At 39.5% G+C, this 22,808-nt stretch overlaps 1 protein-coding gene and 1 pseudogene across 3 annotated transcripts in view; one reads left to right on the top strand and one right to left on the bottom strand.

The window, feature by feature from the left end:
- Positions 1-1,427: 1,427 nt before the first annotated feature.
- On the top strand, positions 1,428-10,035 carry LOC112860594 (proteolipid protein 2 pseudogene; annotated as a pseudogene).
- An 11,448-nt stretch (positions 10,036-21,483) lies between these two features.
- Positions 21,484-22,808, bottom strand: part of GPBP1 (GC-rich promoter binding protein 1) — a 71,621-nt gene continuing 70,296 nt past the window's right edge. For all 3 annotated transcript variants that reach the window (XM_025923542.2, XM_025923543.2, XM_086700623.1), the window contains one exon: positions 21,484-21,976. In XM_025923542.2, the coding sequence (XP_025779327.1) occupies positions 21,818-21,976 (159 nt within the window). In that variant the 3' untranslated portion in view covers positions 21,484-21,817. The remainder of the gene's footprint in view (positions 21,977-22,808) is intronic.

Raw genomic sequence — 22,808 nt, forward strand, 5'->3', positions numbered from 1 at the left:
TGCATACTAAAAACCCACTCAGGGTTGATGGGGGGGTGGGAGGGAGGGGAGGGTGGGTGATGGATACTGAAGAGGGCATCTTTTGGGATGAGCACTGGCTGTTGTATGGAAACCAATTTGACAAATAAATTTCACATATTAAAAAAAAAAAAAAAAAACCACTCAGTCTACTGCTGTCTTTAAGAGATGCAGGATGAGGGGAAAATTCTCACCGCTCCTGCTTGATAGAAGACCAGATGGCAGGGAAGGCAATATTATTATTAAGGCCTGTGGCTTTTATAGTTTACAAAGTGTGTTTGCACACGTGATCTCATTTAATCCTAGTCTTCATCCCAGGCAATAAACAGAAGTTTTTATAATCCCCATTGGAAAGGAATAATTAAGAAAGATGAAGAAATCCAAGACAATTTGCCTAGATCACACCATCGCTGTGCAGCATAGGGGTATCTGGCACAGAACTTCAGATTATCTTTCCAGAACCTTCCATGCAGCAGCTACTTCATTCAGTGTCACTCACTTCTTGGTTCATATGTCCCAGGGGGTTTCATTTCATCAGCTACTATCAGGTCACTGAGACTTAAAAAATAAATAATGATATTAATGTTACTTGACCAAGTACCCATTACTATATTTATTGGAACAGTTCATGTGTGTATTTGGCATGCTCTGTATAATCTTTGTGGCAACTTTTTAGTGGATCTGAATTCCAAATGGAATTATAAATACCTTTACATCGGCATATTTTTGCTGAATTTTTGGTCAATTAATGAATGAGTGAATGAGTGTCTGTTAGAAGGAATATTTGCAATATCCTAACCTGAGTGTTCATCCCCTGGGGAGCTAACCAGAATCACTTGGAGTAGGCTAAGTTCCCAGTCTCCCTGCCCCCACCAGCCACTTACACATGCCAGGGGCCCACCTGTGGACACTGTGACTTTGTGGGAGAGTATGTAGCTTGGGGACCTACATGCTTCGAACCAGACCCCCTGGTCTTCACTTCTGATTAAGAGCCACTTTCTAGGCTAACTCCCTCCTTCTACAAATGAGGAAATAGAGGTTCTGTGACATGTTCAAGGTCACACAGCTCATGGAAGAGAATACCATAACCCAACAAACACCCCACACTCTGGTGGAGACTCCCCTAGGAGTACTTACCAGAAAACATCATATGGTACCAAGGCCCTATGAATACCAACTGAAAAACTCCTTCCTCTCAGCAAAAACAACCATATCAGGCCACTTAAACAGCAAAAATGCAGGACATCATTTTTGTTTTTGTTTTTGTTTTCCATGTTTGGATGGACTATGGAAAGTTCTAGTTAAGAAGATAACCTGGTAATAACTTCCAGAGTTAGCAGAGGAAACAGACATAGGTGATGTAGAATAAAATACCTAGCCATACACCCCTTAGCCTTTGGCTATCCAGAATGTCCCTCAGTATATCGCAGGGCCTCGGGGTCATCCCTCAGCACACATACACACCTGATCGGGTCCGCCTGAGTGTTATCACCTGTGTGAGGGCTTTGGTCAACTGCATACTCAAAGACCTCCACTTCCTCATCCCTCAAGATACAGTCAGTGAACTACCCAAGCTGCTTCTTTCCAGAAGAGATGGAGTGTCCTTGGAGGATCAGTGTGAGGAGTCTCTGGGAAAGGAACGAGGAGGGTTCCCTATGAGGGCCCCAGTGTGTGGAAACACTCAAGTGTCAAGTATCACATTCAAATGTGCTTCATGAGAAGATATGGGATATCAGGATAATGTGGAAGGGAACATTGAAAAGACTGAAACTATCATTCAGGGAAGAGTGGCTCTGATATCAGGGCCACCTTTTTTAGAAGATATTTAACAAACACATGAAATTTTTAAGAAAACAATCTTTGCCCTACTGAATTTTGTGCAGACCCTCCTCTGAGCAGTGGTTTGCTGCCCCCTCGTGTTCATTTTATTTTATCAAAAAACTTTAACAAATCCTTATAATAATCCTTATTAACTTTTCATTTTCTTTTCCCTCCCAGTCTTTCTAAGGATAACTATCCCTCGAGTGTCACTGAAATAGCCAAATTAAAAGACAACTCGGTTAAATTAAAGACAAGCGTCTTCTGGGGAGCCTGGGTGGTTCAGTCAGTTAAGCATCCGACTTTGGCTCAGGTCATGATCTTGTGATTCATGGCTTCAAGCCCCACATCGGGCTCTGTGCTGACAGCTCAAAGCCTGGAGCCTGCTTCAGATTCTGTTTCCCTCTCTCTCTGCCCCTCCCCTGCTCATTCTCTCTCTCTCTCTCTCTCTCTCTCTCTCTCTCTCTCTCTCTCTCTCTCTCTCTCAAAAATAAACATTAAAAAAATTTTAAAAAAAGACAAGGGTCTTTTTACCACATACATGACAGTTGCTTACAGTAGAAACACAATTTCTGCTTCTCCTCCTAGTTGTCAGTCACCAATCAGTGCCATCAACATGGGAGCAGGAAGGACTCCAAAGGACCACATGACAAAGCCATAACCACAAAAGTCACCATCATGTCACTTCAACATGGTCTCTTTAAGGAGAGGGTAATTGTCTAGCTAAGAAAAGCCATAAGCTACTCCAGCACTTCCCAATCAGGTCAAGCATCTGTGGAGCAGTGTCTAGACTCCCGGGCCTCACCGCCAGACCTTGTGAATAAGTAGAGATGGGACAGTTGTATTTTTTAAAACTCCCCAACTAACTCCACTAAACATTCAGATTTGAGAACCACTGAACTACTACAGGAGCAAGGATTGATGTGTATACAACATCTAAAAGACAGAATTTTTAAAATACTTTTAATGTTTATTTATTTTTGAGTGACAGAGAGACAGAGCACAAGCAGGGGAGGGGCAGAGAGAGAGGGAAACACAGAATCCAAAGCAGGCTCCAGGCTCTGAGCTGTCAGCACAGAGCCCTACACGGGGCTCAAACTCAAGGACCACAAGATCATGACCTGAGCCGAAGTTGGACACTTAACCGACTGAGCCATCCAGGTACCCCAAGACATAATTTAAAAAAAAAGAAATAAAAAGTCAATTTTTGATAGCAGAGAAGAGCAGGGAAGCACAATGGAGTCAAGGATTTTGTCTGGGGCCAAGAAGGGGCCCACCAGGGTGATACAGGGATCTGGGATCTGGCACCTAAGGTGAAAGAGCCCCACTATGGGAGGGGTGGAGGCAGTGGAGAAAGAAAGAAGCTTCTGTTGCTCATCTGCCCTAAGCAGGGCCAGGTGCAAAGCTCACACCATCACTGGTAGTCTATTGGACCCTCTTCTGCGTAGCCAGGCAGCCACCACATCCTGTTTATGCTTCCCTGTCAATTTCTCTAAAATGCAGTCTTTCCATGTCTACAGTGTCCACTTTAATTCTGGCATTGAGGACGGGACAAGGTCAAAAGAGAAGGGGGCCTTTTCTATAACATTCCCCTTACAAAACCATTTACTTAAAGATATTCTGCTGGTTCTGCGTTTCGTGTTTTGAAGATGTTTTCCAAAGATTCCCAGGGGGCCCCTTTTTCAGGAATCCTCCAACAAGTAAAGGGACACAAACACTTGGTTTGCTGTGGCCAACTGAGCACCCATGTTATGTCCTCAATCTTTCCAGGACTTCACTAAAGTAATACAAAATGCATGGGAGACCTATAACCCACAGGGACAATTTTACAGGAGAGGATACAACAGCAGGTGACTTGCTGGATGGAAGAAAGTAAAGAAATATAGGGAAAGTTCCATGAACTGAAAAGATCTCCTCAATTCCTAGAAGAATAAATGAAGGAAGACCTACACAAAGTAATATCTGCAAAAAATTCCATGAGCCTGGGAATAAAGAAAGAAAAAAAGCAGGTCACATACAAAGGATCAGGAATTGTCATGCCATCAAACTTCTCAACCAGAGACACTGAAAGGCAATGGAGAAATTTCACAGGGAAAAGATTACCAACCTAGACATATACACATCAGGCCAAAGTATGTATCAAGAAATGAGACATGTTCAGACTTGAAAGGAATTCAAAATATTAAATAGGCACTCTCTCTTAGGAAGGTCCTTGGGAAGTTCCCTCCAGCAAATAAGGGAATAAACACAGAAAATGAAATGTGTTTAAAGATAAACTGAACATTAAACATTAAAACTGTTAAGAGTTAAAGCCAAAATTGATTCAGGCAGTGTCAAACCAGAGGTGGGCAGGAGGGCTTCCCCAACAGGAGCAGGGGAAAAACTTATATAGAGAAGGTGTGGAGGCAAAGAAAGGAAATCATATAACTGGTTATAACTTAAAGGCGAGTTGGCGGTCTGTGACTGGTTGTCTTTAGCATTTCAATTTTGTAATTTTGAGGCATTTATGGGCTTAGATTTTGGTTTGTTTGCATAAGCCATTATGCATTAGAACCTCTTCAGTCTAGTGGCCTCCTTGTTTAATTAATTTAACACATGGGACCCAGGCAAAAGGAGCTCCAACAGGGTTAAGGGATGAAGGCAAGTTGGAGGACAGGAGCTCTGTCCAGGCTCAGACCACAAGCAGTTCAGCCTAAAGCAAGAAGACAGAGAAGGGGAAAAAATACGTTTGCTAATTTGGAAAATATCATTGGCATTTGACAAATCGGATGATATGCATGCAAAATCAAGGCCAAGTGCATAAAAAAGTGAAGCCAATGAAAAAGTGAAGCAATTAACACCGGGTTAACTAAATATTATATAAGAAAAGAGGGGCGCCTGGGTGGCGCAGTCGGTTAAGCGTCCGACTTCAGCCAGGTCACGATCTCGCGGTCCGTGAGTTCGAGCCCAGCGTCGGGCTCTGGGCCGATGGCTCGGAGCCTGGAGCCTGTTTCCGATTCTGTGTCTCCCTCTCTCTCTGCCCCTCCCCCGTTCATGCTCTGTCTCTCTCTGTCCCAAAAATAAATAAAAAACGTTGAAAAAAAAATTTAAAAAAAGAAAAGAAAAATTATGGGGGCGCCTGGGTGGCTCAGTTGGTTAAGCGTCCGACTTCAGCTCAAGTCATGATCTCACAGTTCATGGGTTCAAGCGCTGCGTCGGGCTCTGTGCTGACAGCTCAGAGCCTGGAGCCTGCTTTGGATTCTGTGTCTCCCTCTCTCTCTGCCCCTCCCTGGCTCGCACTCTGTCTCTCTTTCTCTCTCAAAAATAAACAAACATTAAAAATTTTTTTTTAAAACGAAAGGAAAAATTACTCCCAATATTAAGCTCAGCAGTGAAAAAGTATGGTCTACAAAATGATGCCATTGTTATGTTTACATCAGGACATTGGAGAAGGGAATGAGGATGGGAACACCAGAGGCCAACCATCTACCCTAATATAAAGCCAGTAGCTAAAGTCTCAGATTGATAAATTCAGAAATATGAGTTAATATGTTACCTCTGAGAGGCAGAGGTGAGAGTGAGACTGTTCTCTGAATTCCTAATGGAAGCTTTTGAATTTTGAACCATATGCATGTATTGCATTTCTGCAATTATTTTGTCAAAGATGCATCAAATGGATTCCCTCTGGCAGGATAGTCAATGAACTGCTCACAATGGCTGCCACTAGCGAAGGGAAAAAGGAGGCTGGGGAAACAAGTGGGAGAGAAAAAATATTTTTCACCTAGCTTCCTTCTGTATTTTTTAAATCTGTGCTTTGATGTTGTATTATGAAAAAGATACATGATTTTTTTTTCCAAGGCTAAAGAAACAGGAGTTGAAAATGGTTGCCCCTGGACAGTAGAATTGAAGAGAATGAAGGAGTGGAGAGTGTAGGTATATCTTGTATCATTTTCTATTTTTATATACAAAAACATTTTTTGCATTAGTTTTTTAGCATTATATTTTAGTATTATATTTTTAAAAATAAGCATATGTTATTCTATGTATAAATTTTTAATAATGTTAATGAAAGCTATGACATTGTTTCTTGGACACCAAAGTTTTAAACACTGTATAGGCTGCACCATTAGGCTGGCAAAGGTGATCCTGACCCGAATTCTGTAGTCAGGGATTTTCCCAATCATGGAAAGCTCTTTGGCCCCCTCTGCTGGTAAGTGATGCACTTGTCAACAAGTAGGAAAGTACTGCTTGGATGTCTTCCCTAAGAACATCCTGTAAGCTAACAAATTCATTAGCTGAGTAGTTTTATTTCTATTAAAACCACCACTAAATTATCTGAGTATGTTCTACAACAACTGGTGGTGTCATAGAAGGAAACATTTCCATTTGACACTTTTCTATGAATTCTAAAGAACTTTTTTCCCTCAGCCATTATTTTCACATACTCAAAATCTTGGGGCAGCTGGCTGGCTCAGTTGGCAGAGCATGTGACTCTTGATCACTCTTGATTGCGAGTTCCAGCCCCATGTTAGGGGTAGAATTAACTTTAAAAGAAAAATAAACAAAGTAAATACATCAATAAAATCATCTGGTGCTCAAAGATGCTTTTCTCTCATGCCAAAACTGTGAGAGAATACCAAATGGTAAATTTAAAGATTTTTTTTTTCATCCTTGCAGTTAAGTTCCAGATGCCATATGGTCAGAAATAAGTTCTCTGAAGATTCATTAGTCTTTGCTGTCTGAGGGGACTTTCTCTACCTCCTGCCTCAGATGGGAAGAATCCCTAGAGAAAGCCTAGACAGGCAAAAATCCACCTAATCTCATTCACACGTCTAGAGAGAGTTAGCAAAGACTTTTATGGATTTTCTTTTTTTTTTTTTTTTTTTCATTACCTGGAATACATGCTGGCTTTAAAACTTAGACTCATTTTTAAAGTGTCATAGCATCCTTTCCACAAAATCCTTTTTGAAACTTTTTTTTTTTTAGTATATTTATTTTGAGAGAGAGAGAACAAATGGGGTAGAGGCAGAGAGAGAGGGAGACAGAGAATCCCAAGCAGTCTCCACACTGCACTGTCCCTGTGGAGCCCAATTCAGGGCTCAAACCCACCAACAGTGAGATCATGACCTGAGCCACAATCAAGAGTTGGGCATTCACCCGACTGAGCCACCCAGGTGCCCTAAAACTGTGTTGTTGTTTTTTTTAATTGCATACCCTATGACCCAGCAATTTCACCACTTAGTGACTCTCCCAGAAAAACAGGAACACGTATGCAAGGCTACAAGGGTGGGGACTGCAACATTGTTTGTAATATCTAAAAAATGAGAACAATCTAACTACCCATCAGCAAGGGAAGAGCCAAATAGATGGTTGATTATCTATGCTATGATTGATTACTTAAGCTATTCAGCATTTCATAAGAATAAGGTAGTTTACATGTGCTAACATGGATATATATCCAAAAAACACAGTAAAGGGAAAAAAGTATATTGTAGAAAGATCCATATGGCATGGTGTCATGTACTTTTTTTAATACTACAAATTCTCTCCATGTGCATAAATAACCATGTAAATATGCAGAAAATATCAGGAAGGCCACATACTAAACAGATAACAAGGGAGAGAGAAGGGAAGAGGGCCAGGAGTGGTATGCAAAGGCTCCAGGTTACAAATATATGGATTCATTAATTACATCAGTAATTAAAAATTAATGTAAAGATAATCTTGTCTCCATCCCCATCCAATCCCTACTCCACAGAAGTAATCAACCTTAGGAATCCTTCCCTAACTTCTGCATCTGCAATGTCCACCTCTCGGTGCAGTAGGATAGGGGAAGTAGGACTGGAGTCAGCCAAAGAGTTCTGCCCTCTTTGGTAGAGGAAATGGTAGAGAATGGCCTCTGGTTAATATATATATATATATATATATATATATATATATATATATATATATATACACACACACATATATATATGTATGTGTATATATATATTATATGTATAATATATATGTATATATGTGTATATACTATATATAACGTATATATATGTGTGTTATATATAATACACACATACAAAATGCATAGTTTTAAAAAAATTTTTTAAAGAATCCTTCCATAACTTTCTCTATGTTCAAAGATACACAAATATAGATGCACATAGACTTCTTTCTCCTCTTTATTTCTCTAAAATAGGATTAAACTACACATAATATTCTACAATTTTCTTTTTTCACTTAATAATATTTCAAAGATACTTCCTCAGGTAATATATAGATATACTTCATTCTTTCTAATAGGTTCACAATAATCCATAGAATGGATGTATCATAATTTATTCAAAATTCCCTTATTTATGAACATTTCGGTTGTTTCTACTGACTTTTTGCTACTATATTATATAGGTATATGATACATACACATATCATTTATATGTAATATGGTGGCAAAAATACAGGTATATGTGAGGAAATATACACTCATATGAAATAGCAAAAAGAAAGAACCAGAACTTATCTTTACATCCTGCCATTTTTTTCTGAGGAGTGCTGGATCAAAGGGCATACAGATTTATGGTTTTGTTATATAATGAAGGCTATTTGTTTGTTTCACATGAGGGATGGAATATATCCAAATAATTTGTTTGAATTATGCAAGATAATTTGGGGTGGAAGAAAAGATTTATTAACACATAGAAGTAGCAACCTAAACTCAAACTGGGTTTAAGGATTAAAAAATAATACGTGCAGTATTTTTCTAAATTGCCTTGCAATATTATGCCACCTGAGGGCACCGAACACTTAAAAATATTTTCACCACGTTTTCTGAAATAAAAAGTTCCTCAAATTTCTTCAATGAACATTTATTAAGCATTGTTCATTTTTTATGAACAAGGAGGTGTAACAAGGATATAAGTAAAAATAAAGTATGATCAGTGCCCTCAGTGAGTGAGTTCAAGGTCTGGTGGGAGTGGTCTTAGTGCTGCAGAGGAAAATGTCATGTTTTGAATTACTTACTGGCATTTGGTGTAAGTATATTCCATCTACCCTCGACACTGGTTCTCTAACTAGAGCCCAGGTTCCTGAGAATCTCTCAGACTCTTTGAGGGTTGGTTCAGTTCACACTATTTTTGTTATAATACCAACATGTTTTCACTTTTGTCACTTTCCTTTTCTCATGCATGTACAGTGTTTTCCAGAGACTTCAAGGCATACTAATGTTATTGCTCTGCTAATGAAATGCGTTTATATACTGTGTTTTTTAAGAAATTTATAAGGTACAAGGGAGCTTGGGTGGCTCAGTCAATTAATCATCTGACTTCAGCTCAGGTCACGACCTTATGATTCATGGGTTCGAGCCCCACGTCGAGCTCTGTGTTGACAGCTCAGAGCCTGGAGCCTGCTTCAGATTCTGTGTCTCCCTCTCTCTCTGCCCCTCCTCCACCTCATGCTCTCTTTCTCTCTCAAAAATAAATAAACATTAAAACATTTAAAAAACAAGAAAAGAAATTTCTAAGGTAGCAAGGTGATTCAGTCCCTCCTTTGCCACAGGAGCCCCCTTTCTGGCCAGACAGCAAGCAAGATGACAGGGTGTGCAAGCATCTCTGACTACACAAGCAAGCAAGATCTGTGCCCCAAGGGACTCCGGCCCACCCCGTGCCAGATTCCAAGCCCCTGTCAGCCTCCAGCTGGTGGGCATCCTGTACCAACTTTTCATGAACGTGAAAGGGAATTCTCCTCTTTGCTGAGATTATATGGTACCTGGTGATTCTGATCTGCTTCAGTGCCTCCACACCAGGACACTCCTCCCTGGCAGTAGTGGAGATGATCCTTGCTGCTATCTTCTTTGTCATCTACATGTGTGACCTGCACACCAAGATACAAATCATCACTGGCCTAGAAGTGACTTCTTCTGAACCCTCATAGCAGCCATCTGATCACCTCTATTTTTGTCCTTGTTGAAGAACCACTCCAAAATCATTGCAGGGGTACGGGCCTAATCAGTACGTGCCTCTGTGGCTATCATGCCCTTACATCACCTTCCCGTTGACGTAGCACAAACATAGAGCAGCCCCTACTGAACCTGCAGATGGTGCCATGTAGGTGAACTCCCTTCATTTCTCTCTGCAACCTGCAAATAACACTTCCATTTAAATAACTCCTCCCCAGCCCCAAAATACTCCCAGCCAACTCCCAGCCCTTTAATTGAAGTAAAAGTGCCATCCTGGGTATGGCCGTTGTTATGCGTGTGCCTATGCCTCCCTTCCTTCTACAGTATCCAAAAGGAGGCCTTAACATTCAGGTAAGGGTGCATAGTCCAGGCAGAAAATAAACAGGTAAACTGCTGGTACTTCACTATGAATCAAGGTGGTAACACCAAACAGTATTAGTAATAATTCTATTTTTTAATTCTCAGACACTAACAGGAAGGTGAGGGGGGAAAATAGTCATTTAAGAATGTTCTGCTTGGGGCGCCTGGGTGGCTCAGTCAGTTAAGTGTCCAACTTTGGCTCAGGTCATGATCTCAAAGTTGATGAGTTGGAGCCCTGAGCCTGGAGCCTGATTTGGATTTTCTGTCTCCTCTCCCTTTCCCCCTTCCCTGCTCACACTCTCTCTCTCTCTCTCTCTCTCTCTCTCTCTCTCTCTCCCTTAAAAATAAACATTTAAAATTTATTTTTAATTGTTTTTATGTTTTATTTATTTTTGAGAGCAAGAGAGACAGAGCACAAGCAGGGGAGGGGCAGAGAGAGAAGGAGACACAGAATCCAAAACAGGCTCCAGGCTCTGAGCTGTCAGCACAGAGCCTGACATGGGGCTCGAACTCACAGTCCTTGAGATCATGACCTGAGCCAAAGTCGGACGCTTAACCAATTGAGCCACCCAGGAGCCCCCAAAAAATTTTTTTAAGAATGTCTGCTAAAAGGGCACCTGGGTGGCTCAGTCAGTTAGGCATCCAACTCTTGATTTTGTCTCAGGTCATGATCTCACAGTTTGTGGGTTTGAGCCCCGCATTTGACTCCACGCTGGCAGCACAGAGCCTGGTTGGGATTCTCTGTCTCCCTTTCATCTCTCTTTCACAAAACAAATAAAAAGGGGCGCTTGGGTGGCGCAGTCGGTTAAGCGTCCGACTTCAGCCAGGTCACGATCTCGCGGTCCGTGAGTTCGAGCCCCGCGTCAGGCTCTGGGCTGATGGCTCAGAGCCTGGAGCCTGTTTCCGATTCTGTGTCTCCCTCTCTCTCTGCCCCTCGCCCGTTCATGCTCTGTCTCTCTCTGTCCCAAAAATAAATAAACGTTGAAAAAAAAATTTTTTTAAAACAAATAAATAAAGATTTAAAAAAGAGGAATGTTGGGGCGCCTGGGTGGCGCAGTCGGTTAAGCGTCCGACTTCAGCCAGGTCACGATCTCGCGGTCCGTGAGTTCGAGCCCCGCGTCGGGCTCTGGGCTGATGGCTCAGAGCCTGGAGCCTGTTTCCGATTCTGTGTCTCCCTCTCTCTCTGCCCCTCCCCCGTTCATGCTCTGTCTCTCTCTGTCCCAAAAATAAAATAAAAACATTGAAAAAAAAAATTTTTTTTAAAAATAAAAAAAAGAGGAATGTTCTGCTAAAACAGTAAAAGTTATTAATTTTGCTAGATTTCAACACTTGAGTGCATGCCTTTTTAATATTCTGTGTGATGCACTGGGACAGACACATAAGGCTAAATATTCCAGGTCATGTTACTCACATTTTGCTATCAGAAAACATAAGGCAAATAAATTACACGAAACATCTAAGTGAAAGCAGCTTACATTTCTTACAACTTTGAAATGAATCACAATGAAAAATAATGTAAACTTTAAAAGTATGAGCTAACACATTTAATTTCCTTAAGACCAAACAATCTCAGTCAAAAGGACCATGACAGTGATCAGCACCAAGATTTTCCCAAATGCAAGAGGTCCTTCACAGTATCTATGAAAACCAGTCACCAAATTCTTGCTTGAATACCGCCACTGCTCACTCTCTCCTCACAAGCAAACCATTTTGCAAGAACTCTAGTAAAAGATTTTTCATTCAGTGACAGAACTCTGCAGCCATCCAACATCTTTGAATTGGCCCTAACTGCTTCATTAAGGTTGCCTGATATAGTAAAAAGCACAATGATTTAGGAAATTAGAAGCCCTCATTCAAGTTCCAGTGCACTCATATACTAGCAGGAAGACTTTGGGCAGTTTGCTAACCTCCTTGAGTTTCAGATTGTATGAATGGGGAGTACTAAGGCTATTCACTACACTCCAGCAATTGGTCTAAGGTTCAAAGAAGAACATGTTTAAGATGGCGGAACAGCATGGAAGGGGTTTTTTTTTCACGTCTTGCATCCATGAAATACAGCCAGGTCAACACTAAACCATCCTGCACATCTAGAAAACTCATTTGAGGATTAACACAACAATCTGCACAGCCTGAACCATAGAATTCAGCAGATATGTGGCACAGAGAGGTGAACTGGGGGAGAGAGAAGCCGTGGAGTGCAGGGAACTGCACTGTGCAGGAAACGGTTTTTACTTGTGGAGAGAGGACAAAGATGGGGGGAGAGTATGAGAAAAGCACCCCCCCCCCAAAAGCAGCTGGAGAGAAAGTGGAAAAGTGGAAACTGCTGCTGAGACTGAACAAAAAAGGGAGAAAGGAGAAAGGAGAGGGTTTAAATTCCATTAAGAGTCTATAAACGGGGAGGGCAGAGTCTGAAACTCCACAGCTGGATACCTGGTGGTGCTGTGATGGGAAGGGCGAATCCCCAGGATCAGAGAGGGAGGTCCACTGGGTCCTTGGACCACATGAGGAGAGTTGGGTCCCCTCCTGGGAGGACATTTGGTAGAGGCTGTGCAGCCTCCCCACAGGCAAACGTCCCAGCGGACCCCAGAGAACAGCCACATTTGCTGGTGCCGGCACAAGGACGTTAAGGGTGAAGTCCAGTACCAAATGTGTGTTGTGATTTTCCATAATCCCTGAAGTACTGCTGCTACACAATCGTGTTAACTTTTTCTGGGGCTGGCTGGCACCCAGCTGCAGTCTCTGGGAATCGGCAGCAGCACAGTCCAGCCTGGCCGGCACCTGGCCATTGCTCGGTGAGACCCTCCCCCAGAAGGTCTGAGCAGGTGAAAGCCGCAGTCCCTCAGAAGTGAGGGATTGGGAAATACAGCCGTATCTGTGATAAAACTCAGAAGAAAGATGCCGCCTGGCAATCTGACGGCTCAGTCACAGTGTAAAAGTGGAGTGTAGATGGAAGCCAGAAACAGACGACGGGTGCCCGATTGCTGATCGAGAACAGACCTCTGCTACTAGAGACTGGTAGCTGGGGGACGCCATTTTCACCCCTCCAGCACATGCGCGCACACACCTACAAGCGCCACAATCTACCCGAGTAAGCTAAGCAGCGCCATCTAGTGGAGAATGGAGCCATTACACTAAGCCATGCCCAACGGGGCCAACCTCACTTTTTTTTTTTTTTTTTAAATTTTTTTTTTTCAACGTTTATTTATTTTTGGGACAGAGAGACAGAGCATGAAATGAAAGGGGGAGGGGCAGAGAGAGAGGGAGACACAGAATCGGAAACAGGCTCCAGGCTCTGAGCCATCAGCCCAGAGCCTGATGCGGGGCTCGAACTCACGGACCGCGAGATCGTGACCTGGCTGAAGTCGGACACTTAACCGACTGCGCCACCCAGGCGCCCCCAACCTCACTCTTGATGAACAGAAGTCTCTCTGCCTGCTTAGTTTACGGACTATATAAAGTGCTTCATAGTTCGATTTCTAGGGGAAAACGATGTAATTTCAATCGTATTTCAATCTGTTTGCTGGTCCATCTATTCAATTTTTTTTTCTCTTTTTCATTGCTTTTTCTTGAATAAAGAAAAATTTTTTTATTTTCAATTTTTATTAAAAATATTTTTAACTTTTTTCTACATAATTTTTACTTTTTTATAAACTTCTTAAATTCTATTTTACTTCCCTCACTTCATTTTATTATATTTCATTACATTTTTTCAAATTTTCAAACATTTGTTTTTTCTTCTCTTATCTTTCCCTTTTTTCTCTAATATATCAAGCATCTTTCAACAACCAGGCCAAATGCACCTAGGATCTAGCATCATTTATTTGATTTTTTGTGTGTGTTGTTTTTAATTTTTTACCTGTAATCTTTTTTTTCTTATTACTTTTCTTCCTTCAAAATGATGAAATGAATTCACCCCAAAACAAAGAGCAGGAAGAAATGACAGCCAGGACTTAATCAACACAGATACAAGCAAGATGTCTGAAGCAGAATTTACAATCATGATAATATGAATACTAGCTGGGGTTGAAAAAAGATTAGAATTCCTCTCAGCGGAGATAGAGAAGTAAAAACTAGTCAGGATGAAATTAAAAAATGCTGTAACTAAGCTGCAAATGTGCGAGCACCTCAGTATATAAATCAATCGCAAACATAAAGAAACTCATTGATAATAATACCATAATAGTAGGGGACTTCAACACCCCATTTATAGCAATAGACAGATCATCTAAACAGAAGATCAATAAGGAAACAATGGCTTTGAATGACACACTGGACCAGATGGACTTAACAGATATATTCAGAACATTACATCCTAAAGCAGAATATACATTCTTCTTGAGTGCACATGGAACATTCTCCAGAAAAGATCGCATACTAGGACATAAATCAGCCCTCAACAAGCACAAAAAGATCGAGATCATACCATGCATATTTTCAGAGCACAACACTATGAAACTCAAAATCAACCACAAGAAAAAGTTTGGAAAGATAAATACTTGGGAGACCAAAGAACATCCTACTAAAGAATGAATGGGCTAACCAAGAAATTAAAGAGGAAATTAAAAAGTAAATGGAAGCCAATGAAAATGAAAACACCACAGCCCAAAACCTCTGGGACACAGCAAAGGCAGTCATAAGAGGGAAGTATATAGCAATCCAGGCCTTCCTGAAGAAGAAAGAAAGGTCTCAGATACACAACCTAACCTTACACCTTAAAGAGCTGGAAAAAGAACAGCACATAAAACCCTAAACCAGCAGAAACAGGAAATAATAAAGATTAGAGCAGAAATCAATGCTATCGAAACCAACCAACCAAACAGTAGAACAGATCAATGAAACCAGAAGCAACTTGTTCCCTATTCTATGGACCTAGAGCCCATGTGTGGTACCTCTGGTGTGGCTTAACCCCATCACTGGCTGAGGAAGGTGTTCCCGACGTCCAGTTCCTGGGCTCAGATTCAATACACTGATAATACTTTTTTTTTTTTTACCCTACTTTTCCCCTATCAGACACGAGATCTTTCCGTCACCTCCACTCCAGGAAGAATTTCAGTACTGCCCTCTTCTACATGCCCAGTTGTTAGCCTGAAGCATGCACCACTGAGACTTAACTTCATCACCTCAATTACCAGAGTTATTATCTGGGTCTTGTCTAACCAGCATCCACCAGACTTCAATGCAGGCACCAAAATTCTAAGGGGAACCTGAGGCCTTGGAATAGCAACTTCCGATACCAAACTTTGTACCCTCACTTATTTGAGAGCTCTTGTCCCATTTTATGTCCTGTTACTGATAAAGAGATGCTTCTGTTTCTCAACTCATGTTCAGAACAGAGCTGACATTCTCCTTACCAAATACTTCCCTCACTTTAGAGAAAACTTCTTATTTCCACCAAAGGAAGGAAGACAGTCTCTTTCTTTAAAATAAATGGTCTGTATTATTAGTGGCACAATACCAATGACAAAAAGACAAAAATTTTTATCTTTATAAAAATGCTAAGTAGAGAATACTGGCAGAGTAACAGAAGTCAGGAAATCAGATTTTTCTCCTTTAAAACTGTCCGTGTTTTACTAAGGTTTTCCCACTTTCTCACTGAAACACTCGTTTGTATTGCACTGATAAACCTGCGTTTCTTTCCATGTGATTCAGTATGCAATATATTTTATCCTGTGTGGCCACAATACTACAACCATGTTTACTAAAAAGGACAAAATTAATTTCTTAAAAGTTAAGCAATTTCTAGGGCACCTGGGTTGCTCAGTCAGCTGAGCATCCAACTTCAGCTCAGGTCATGATCTTACAGTTCATGAGTTTCAGAACTACATCCGGCTCCCTGCTATCAGGGCAATGCCTACTTCAGATCCCCTGTCCCCATTTGCTCCTCTCCGCTCACACTCTCAAAAATGAACATTTGGGGGACCTGGGTGGCTCAGTTGGTTAAGCATCCCAGTCTTGGTTTCAGCTCAGGTCATGATCTCATGGTTCATGGGTTCAAGCCCTGCCATCAGGCTCCGCACTGACCACATGGAGCCTACTTAGTATTCTCCCTCCCTCTTTGCCCCTCCCCCATTGGTTCTGTCGCTCTCTCAAAACAAACTTTAAAATAAATAAACACATTTAAGTTAAGCAATTTCTAAGACTGAGAAATCATCCTGGTAATGGTATAATGATCCAATACCACATCTCTTTCACTTTAAAGTTTATAGATACTTGATCCTTAATATTTAGAAGAGGTATCACCAAACTACTGCCCCGAGCTGGCCATTTTCATTGCAAAAGACACATTCATTTAGTTATTATGTTTGTGCCAAGATGCAGAGCAGTTGCAAGACATTATATGGGCAGAAATATTTGTCTACCCTTTATAGACTTTACAGGAAGTTTGCCAACACCCAACTGAGAAACTATCTTTCAAAATTAAACTGCATACATCTTAACAGGTGGCATGAAACCTCTATGCCTCTTTTTTTTTTTTTTTTAATTTTTTTTTCAACGTTTATTTATTTTTGGGACAGAGAGAGACAGAGCATGAACGGGGAGGGGCAGAGAGAGAGGGAGACACAGAATTGGAAACAGGCTCCAGGCTCTGAGCCATCAGCCCAGAGCCCGACGCGGGGCTCGAACTCACGGACCGCGAGATCGTGACCTGGCTGAAGTCGGGCGCTTAACCGACTGCGCCACCCAGGCGCCCCTCTATGCCTCTTTTTAGGCACAAGAGATGGTCTCTATTCTTACTTTGCAACACATAGGTTTTATCTATTTTGCAATATGACTACAGTTCATGCCAGTTTGCCCTTTTCTCGGTCATTAAACATTAAAACGTAATTAAGGCTTTGATGACAAAAGCATATTCCCTATTGAAAAAGCATGCTTACATCTAAATAAAAATGCCATTACAGAATCATAAACCTCTTATGCTAAGGCTGGCACCTATAATCTATTTTCAAATCAACAACGTCACCTAGTCTCACTGAGCTTGCTCTATTAATATAATGTCCATTTAAGAACGGTAAGCCAAGGGGCATCTGGGGGCCTCAGTCAGTTAAACATCCAACGTTGGCTCAGGTCACAATCTCATGGTTCGTGAGTTTGAGCCCTGCATTTGGGTGCTCTGCTCTCAGAGCCTTCTTCAGACCCTCGGTCCCCCTCTCTTTGCTCCTCCCCTACGCGAAAGCACACTCTTAAAAACAAAAGAAGGGAAGCCAAAAGAAAGGTTCTCTTTCATCCCAACTCACCAGCCCATTATCTGTTCATTTTAGCATCCCAGAAAAAGGAAAAAGAGAGAAATGTAGTGGAGGTAGCTGGTCAAACTCGAGCTTACAACTGTTATTTCCACAAAAAGCATGATGTGTAGAATGCAATTCTTAAAGATTTGAAAGCACTGAACTCCATCTTTGTAATTAGTTCACAAGGACATGATTTACCATTAAAAGTACAATGATTACATTTCAGGAAACTGGTGAACCTGACTTCAAATATTAAATCGGATCAAGCTTAATTTATAGCTGAAGATAATGCCAAAAAATGAAGCAAAGACTCAAATAGCTAAATTTTAGTTCACAGAGAACTCAACCAGATGTTTCTTGTCATATACAACCAATTAGAATAGGATCTGCCTGTGTAATCTAACATGTACTTTTAAAACGATACACTATATGTTCCTTGGACTTCATGTTGAATAACATGGTGTTAAGGAGTGAAGAAAATTAAGCAGTGAAGCTAAAATTTACACAACAGCTACTGTGTGCCTAGGATTTACATCAGGTAGTCTACATGATTTTTGTCCTCATAGTAACTCTTCAGGATATTAACATCTAAAAGCATTAGGTATCTGGATTAAAATCACAGATCCTAAGGTGCAAAGTCAGTTTTCAAACCTAAGTGTGACTATTTCCACCATACTACTACCTGTCACTATGTTAGATTCACCATTTTTTTAAAGCTTCCTAGTGACACCAATGTACAGACAAGTTTGGGAATCATTACTCCTTGGGCTCTTATGCATACCAATAGGATACTATTGCATTGAACATGCCACAGAAGTGTCCTTCCAAAAGATCTTAGCATTCGACATGCTATAAACTTCAATCATTGTGCCAGATTGTTTCTACAAATACCAAGTGGAGCGAAACTACAGGCTAAATTAAACATCATCAAATGACTAACTGCACAATTTATGGCTCTTAACAAGGAAAACCCAATTACAAAACCTTTTAAAGTAGGTACTGACTTACACTTTTCCAAGCTCTTAACTAAAAACTTTTCAGGTCCACGTGTCCCAAAGTGCCATATTTTATAACAATCCTATGTCTTTTGGATCATCATTTTTTTAAGTTCTAGCATGCAGTCGTAAAGCAAGGAAGTATCATCAAATAGCAAAATAGAATAAAGATTTGTTTGATATGCTCCACCCATCCCCTATGGCTAGGTGGCCACTATAACCTCCAGAAACAGAACTATTAAAGAGCCGTGAGGCGCCTGGGTGACTCAGTAGGTTAAGCGTCTGCCTTCAGCTCAGGTCATGATCTCACAGTTCATGAATTCCAGCCCCACATAGGGCTCTTTGCTGTGTACACACAACCTGGTTCAGATCCTCTGTCCCCCTCTCTCAAAAATAAACCTCAAAAAAAAAAAAAAAAAAAAAAAAAAAAAACCTTAAAAAAAAAAGTAATATCCAGCTCTCAAATAGTGATATCCTATTATTAAATAGCCCAAGCAATATAGCCTTAAGTTTATCATGTAATAAGCCAAAATAAAATTAAAATCTCATTTAAAAAAAAAAACAAAACTTCTAAAGGGTGTGTCTTTCCTAATCCAGGTACCTAGATTCTAATAAGAGTACTTCTTAATCAAACATCTTTTATAAAACTTGTGAGTAGATTACGGAGCAATGAGAATGTGGTATCAGGTTAATTATAGGTTTTGGGGACTTGTCAAAAACAAGTCATTTCTGACATGTTACTAAGTTTAAAATATGTTCATATAACCATATTTTAACAACAGTATATAATAAACACTAGTAAAAGGAACTTAAAAGTATTTGTATATAGGAATCAGGCCCTTCAAGACAGTGAATTTTAATAGTTAATACAAATCTGATGTTATCAAATCAATATTATTTTTAGGTTAACACTTCTACATTTATTTCAACTTCAATAGAAATATTTATGGAAATATAAATTATTCTAATCCTTATCTTAATATAAAGCAAATAAGATACAATTTTTGAAATGCTATTTTAAACCCATTACCATAAGATTTTTGTTCATTAATTACATTTCATACCAAAAAACAGGGGTAGCTGAGAGCAGGGAGGTAGTAGTAACAGGGAAGGATTACAAAGGAGGGAACACCAAAAACCTTCTGGGGGTGACATATATTGTTCACTACCTTGATTGCAGTGATGGTTTCACAAGTCAAAGGTTATCCAATTATATGCTTTAAATGTGTAGTTTATGTCAAGTTATACTTTAATAAAGTGGTTTGTAAAAAAATAACCTGCTACAGAGAAACTGAGTATGAAGCGGCCCAAAGTACTTTTTTTTCATACCTCCCTGGTCAATTTCAGAGTTCAACAATTCCACATCAGATGTACAGTTGAACTAGTTTCTGTGCTGGTGAGCTCCATTTCAATTATGGTCCAAACTGTTTACTACCTACTCATTATTCAGACATCAAGTTCAAATTATGTTAAGCTTTAATGGTTCTATTGAAATACATGTGTATGGATCCACCAGCTCAGTAACCAAACTTGTTGCAGCTATCATTTAAGAAGTAGAATAACCACACGACCGTATCTTACCATGCTTATAAAAGGTAAACTACTAAACACATTCTTTATCAATGTGTGAATGCACGATAAACATTACTTAACTACTGATAAATGAGAATTAAGGCCAAAAAAAATTTTATCTGAATATAAAGCAGAAAATGCCAGAACATTTTTAAGAAATCTTTCCTGAAAGCTATTCCGTGGACACAGGTAGATTTTAATGTAAACCAAATTTCTCAGGTCCCTTCTAGCTTATGTTGTTACCAAATACATTTTCCATCTGATAGATTTCATTAATCTGTTAACCAAATGATGCAATCTAAGAGTCCCAAACATTCAATATGTGATACTGACAGAGCTTTGTCAAAACATACTTCTAGTTCTTCTGTGGCCATAACACTACATTTAACTTTTGATGACTAGATTGCATTGTGGCATATTATAGAGAACTTTAAGCTAGATCTAACACTTTGTTACCACTCTAACTCATCCTCTGGATTTTGTGGGGTAAAACTGTGTTTTTTTTTGGGTTTTTTTGTTTTTTTTTTTTTAATTTCCCCATCACTATCAGTCTCAGTGTGAACAAAAAATCTGGCTTCTGTTGAAAGCTGGGGGGGTCTGGGCAGGATCCTGAGGTAGAAACAGCAAAAAACACTGCAGCCTTCTGAGAAAATACAATTTAAAACATGAAAAAACTCTGAGAATTAGCTTAACCTGACCTAAAACCTACATTTTTGCTCTGAGATTACACTCTTTACAATCAACATATATTTAAACATGGATGGAAATGGGATGAGGGAAGCTAAAAGCAAATGCAGGTAAACAAAACCAGAAAAATCAAAATACAAATATACAGAGCCAAATTACTCTTCCAGTCAGCAATGAAACAAATGATTCTAAAATTAATATGCAAGTGAAAAATAAAGTGACTGTTTAACATTCATTCATTTAATAAACTTGTTAAGCATTTGATAATAAAAAGGCTATTTTCCATTAACTTTCTTTTTCTAAACTAAGAAAGTAATCACTATCTTTAATAAAGTATAACTTTGTTTTAATAAGTAAATAAAGCACATTGTGTTTAGACACCAATACCTTGAACACTACAGAGAACGACAATCTTCTGAAAATCCAGTTTATTTTCCATGTGTGGACAGATCCAGTCAGTGTGATCAGTTTTTCTGCATGTGTAATAATTTATCAAAATAAGTTTTCCCACAAGACTCTTCCATCAAGTCTGAAAGTCCTGGTCTGACAACACACCCAAATAAAATTCTTGAAAATTGTCTCTTAAAATTTGGAAGAAAGTGTGTCAACTCTTTCCTGTAAAGTTTACTGAACTACAAATGGCTAAAGAGCAATTTATGTTTTAAAAGGTGACTAGTACAACACTTGAGTTCAGGAAATTAATGTTTTAGTGCACTTTGCTCCAGTTTTAGCCAACATGCTACATTGTCCTTTGGGTGGGGGGGGGGGGGGGGGCACAAAGTGGACTTGAGGATTTCCATTGTACGAAAAGATATGACTCTGCAAGCAAACAGTGTAAGCTGCCTTTTTTCTTAAGACCTGGACATTTTAAGACAGAAGCTTTGCAAAACATTACACAATTTTTTATTATTAAATGAGAAAATCTCATTTGTTACATCGTCACATTGCTAGTCAGAGAAATGCTGCAGTGATGAAGATAGTCAATGTTGGATCAACCAAAGTCCTCATTTCTACAACATTCATTTACAAAGAAATAATGTTCAACACAGCCCAACACAACATTCTTGGTTTTCTTCATAGTGAAGTCCCTCAAAAAAATCATCTTCTAATGGGGTATTTTACTACATAAATTATAGTTCTTCATTTTTACAATTCACCCCAAACTGCATGAGAGATGTATCACACTAAAATTTCTAAAGCTGTTAGGAAATCCTTCACACATCGTCATCATCTGATGTGTCACTGCTACTTGTCTCTGTGTCATCATTCTCAATAGTGGGTTTGAAAGTGCTGTTTTTCCAGGGTCCAAACTTGAAGTCACAGATCAGGCCATTTTTCAAAATACCATTTTTCCTCAGACCATTCTTCTGTAACTAAAAGATCAAAAATAAGTAAATTAAATAAACAATCTATCCTCCAGGGGTAACTTCTAAATTAAAAATACTGTAATAATTCAAAGTAAACATGAATATATTAATTGTATTCTACCCTGAAAATCCCAGATGGTATCATTTCTGAAAAACTAGTTAAATATAGGTAATTGATCCAACTGTACTAAAAAATATTTCCCAGGAATAAATCTTTACCTTTGAGAGAACCACAATTAACATCTATCAAACCAAAAAATAAGTAAAATTAGTGTGTATTAGCATAGTAGAAAGAACATGGATTGTAGATACAGACTGGGTGAGTGCCACTATCACTTGTTAAAGTACTAATAAGCATTCCCAAATTTTCATTTCCTTAAGTGAAAGCTGTAATAAATACCTTCAGATGTTTACCAGAAAATAATCAGCAGCCATTAAAGCTTTAGCTGTTTTTATTATTCTGACCAAACTAGGCTATTAACACACCTTATAAACCGCTTTATTCACACTTTGCAGAATTAGAAGAATACTAACTATTCCAGTACTAAGTATTCAAGTTAAGGTGCACAAAATAACAAAATCAAATAGAACCCTTTGCTTAACTGAAGACATTCTGATACTAGGGGAAAAAACTAGTCTTTTCTTTCTGAAAATGAGAAATCAGAAATAAAAGGGTTAGTATGGTAATAAATAAGAACAGGGTCCAAAGATCACATATGGGGGGGGATCCAAATTGGAAGCAATTAAAAGACACAAAATTAATAGTGCTAACATATACTCTATTAACTCTGGTCTTTTGAATTTCTTTAATGGAAAAAGAGACTCTGGAAATTTACAC

This window comes from Puma concolor, chromosome A1 (assembly GCF_028749965.1).
Source record: "Puma concolor isolate L17-30 chromosome A1, mPumCon1.1.hap2, whole genome shotgun sequence".
Lineage (NCBI taxonomy): Eukaryota > Metazoa > Chordata > Mammalia > Carnivora > Felidae > Puma > Puma concolor.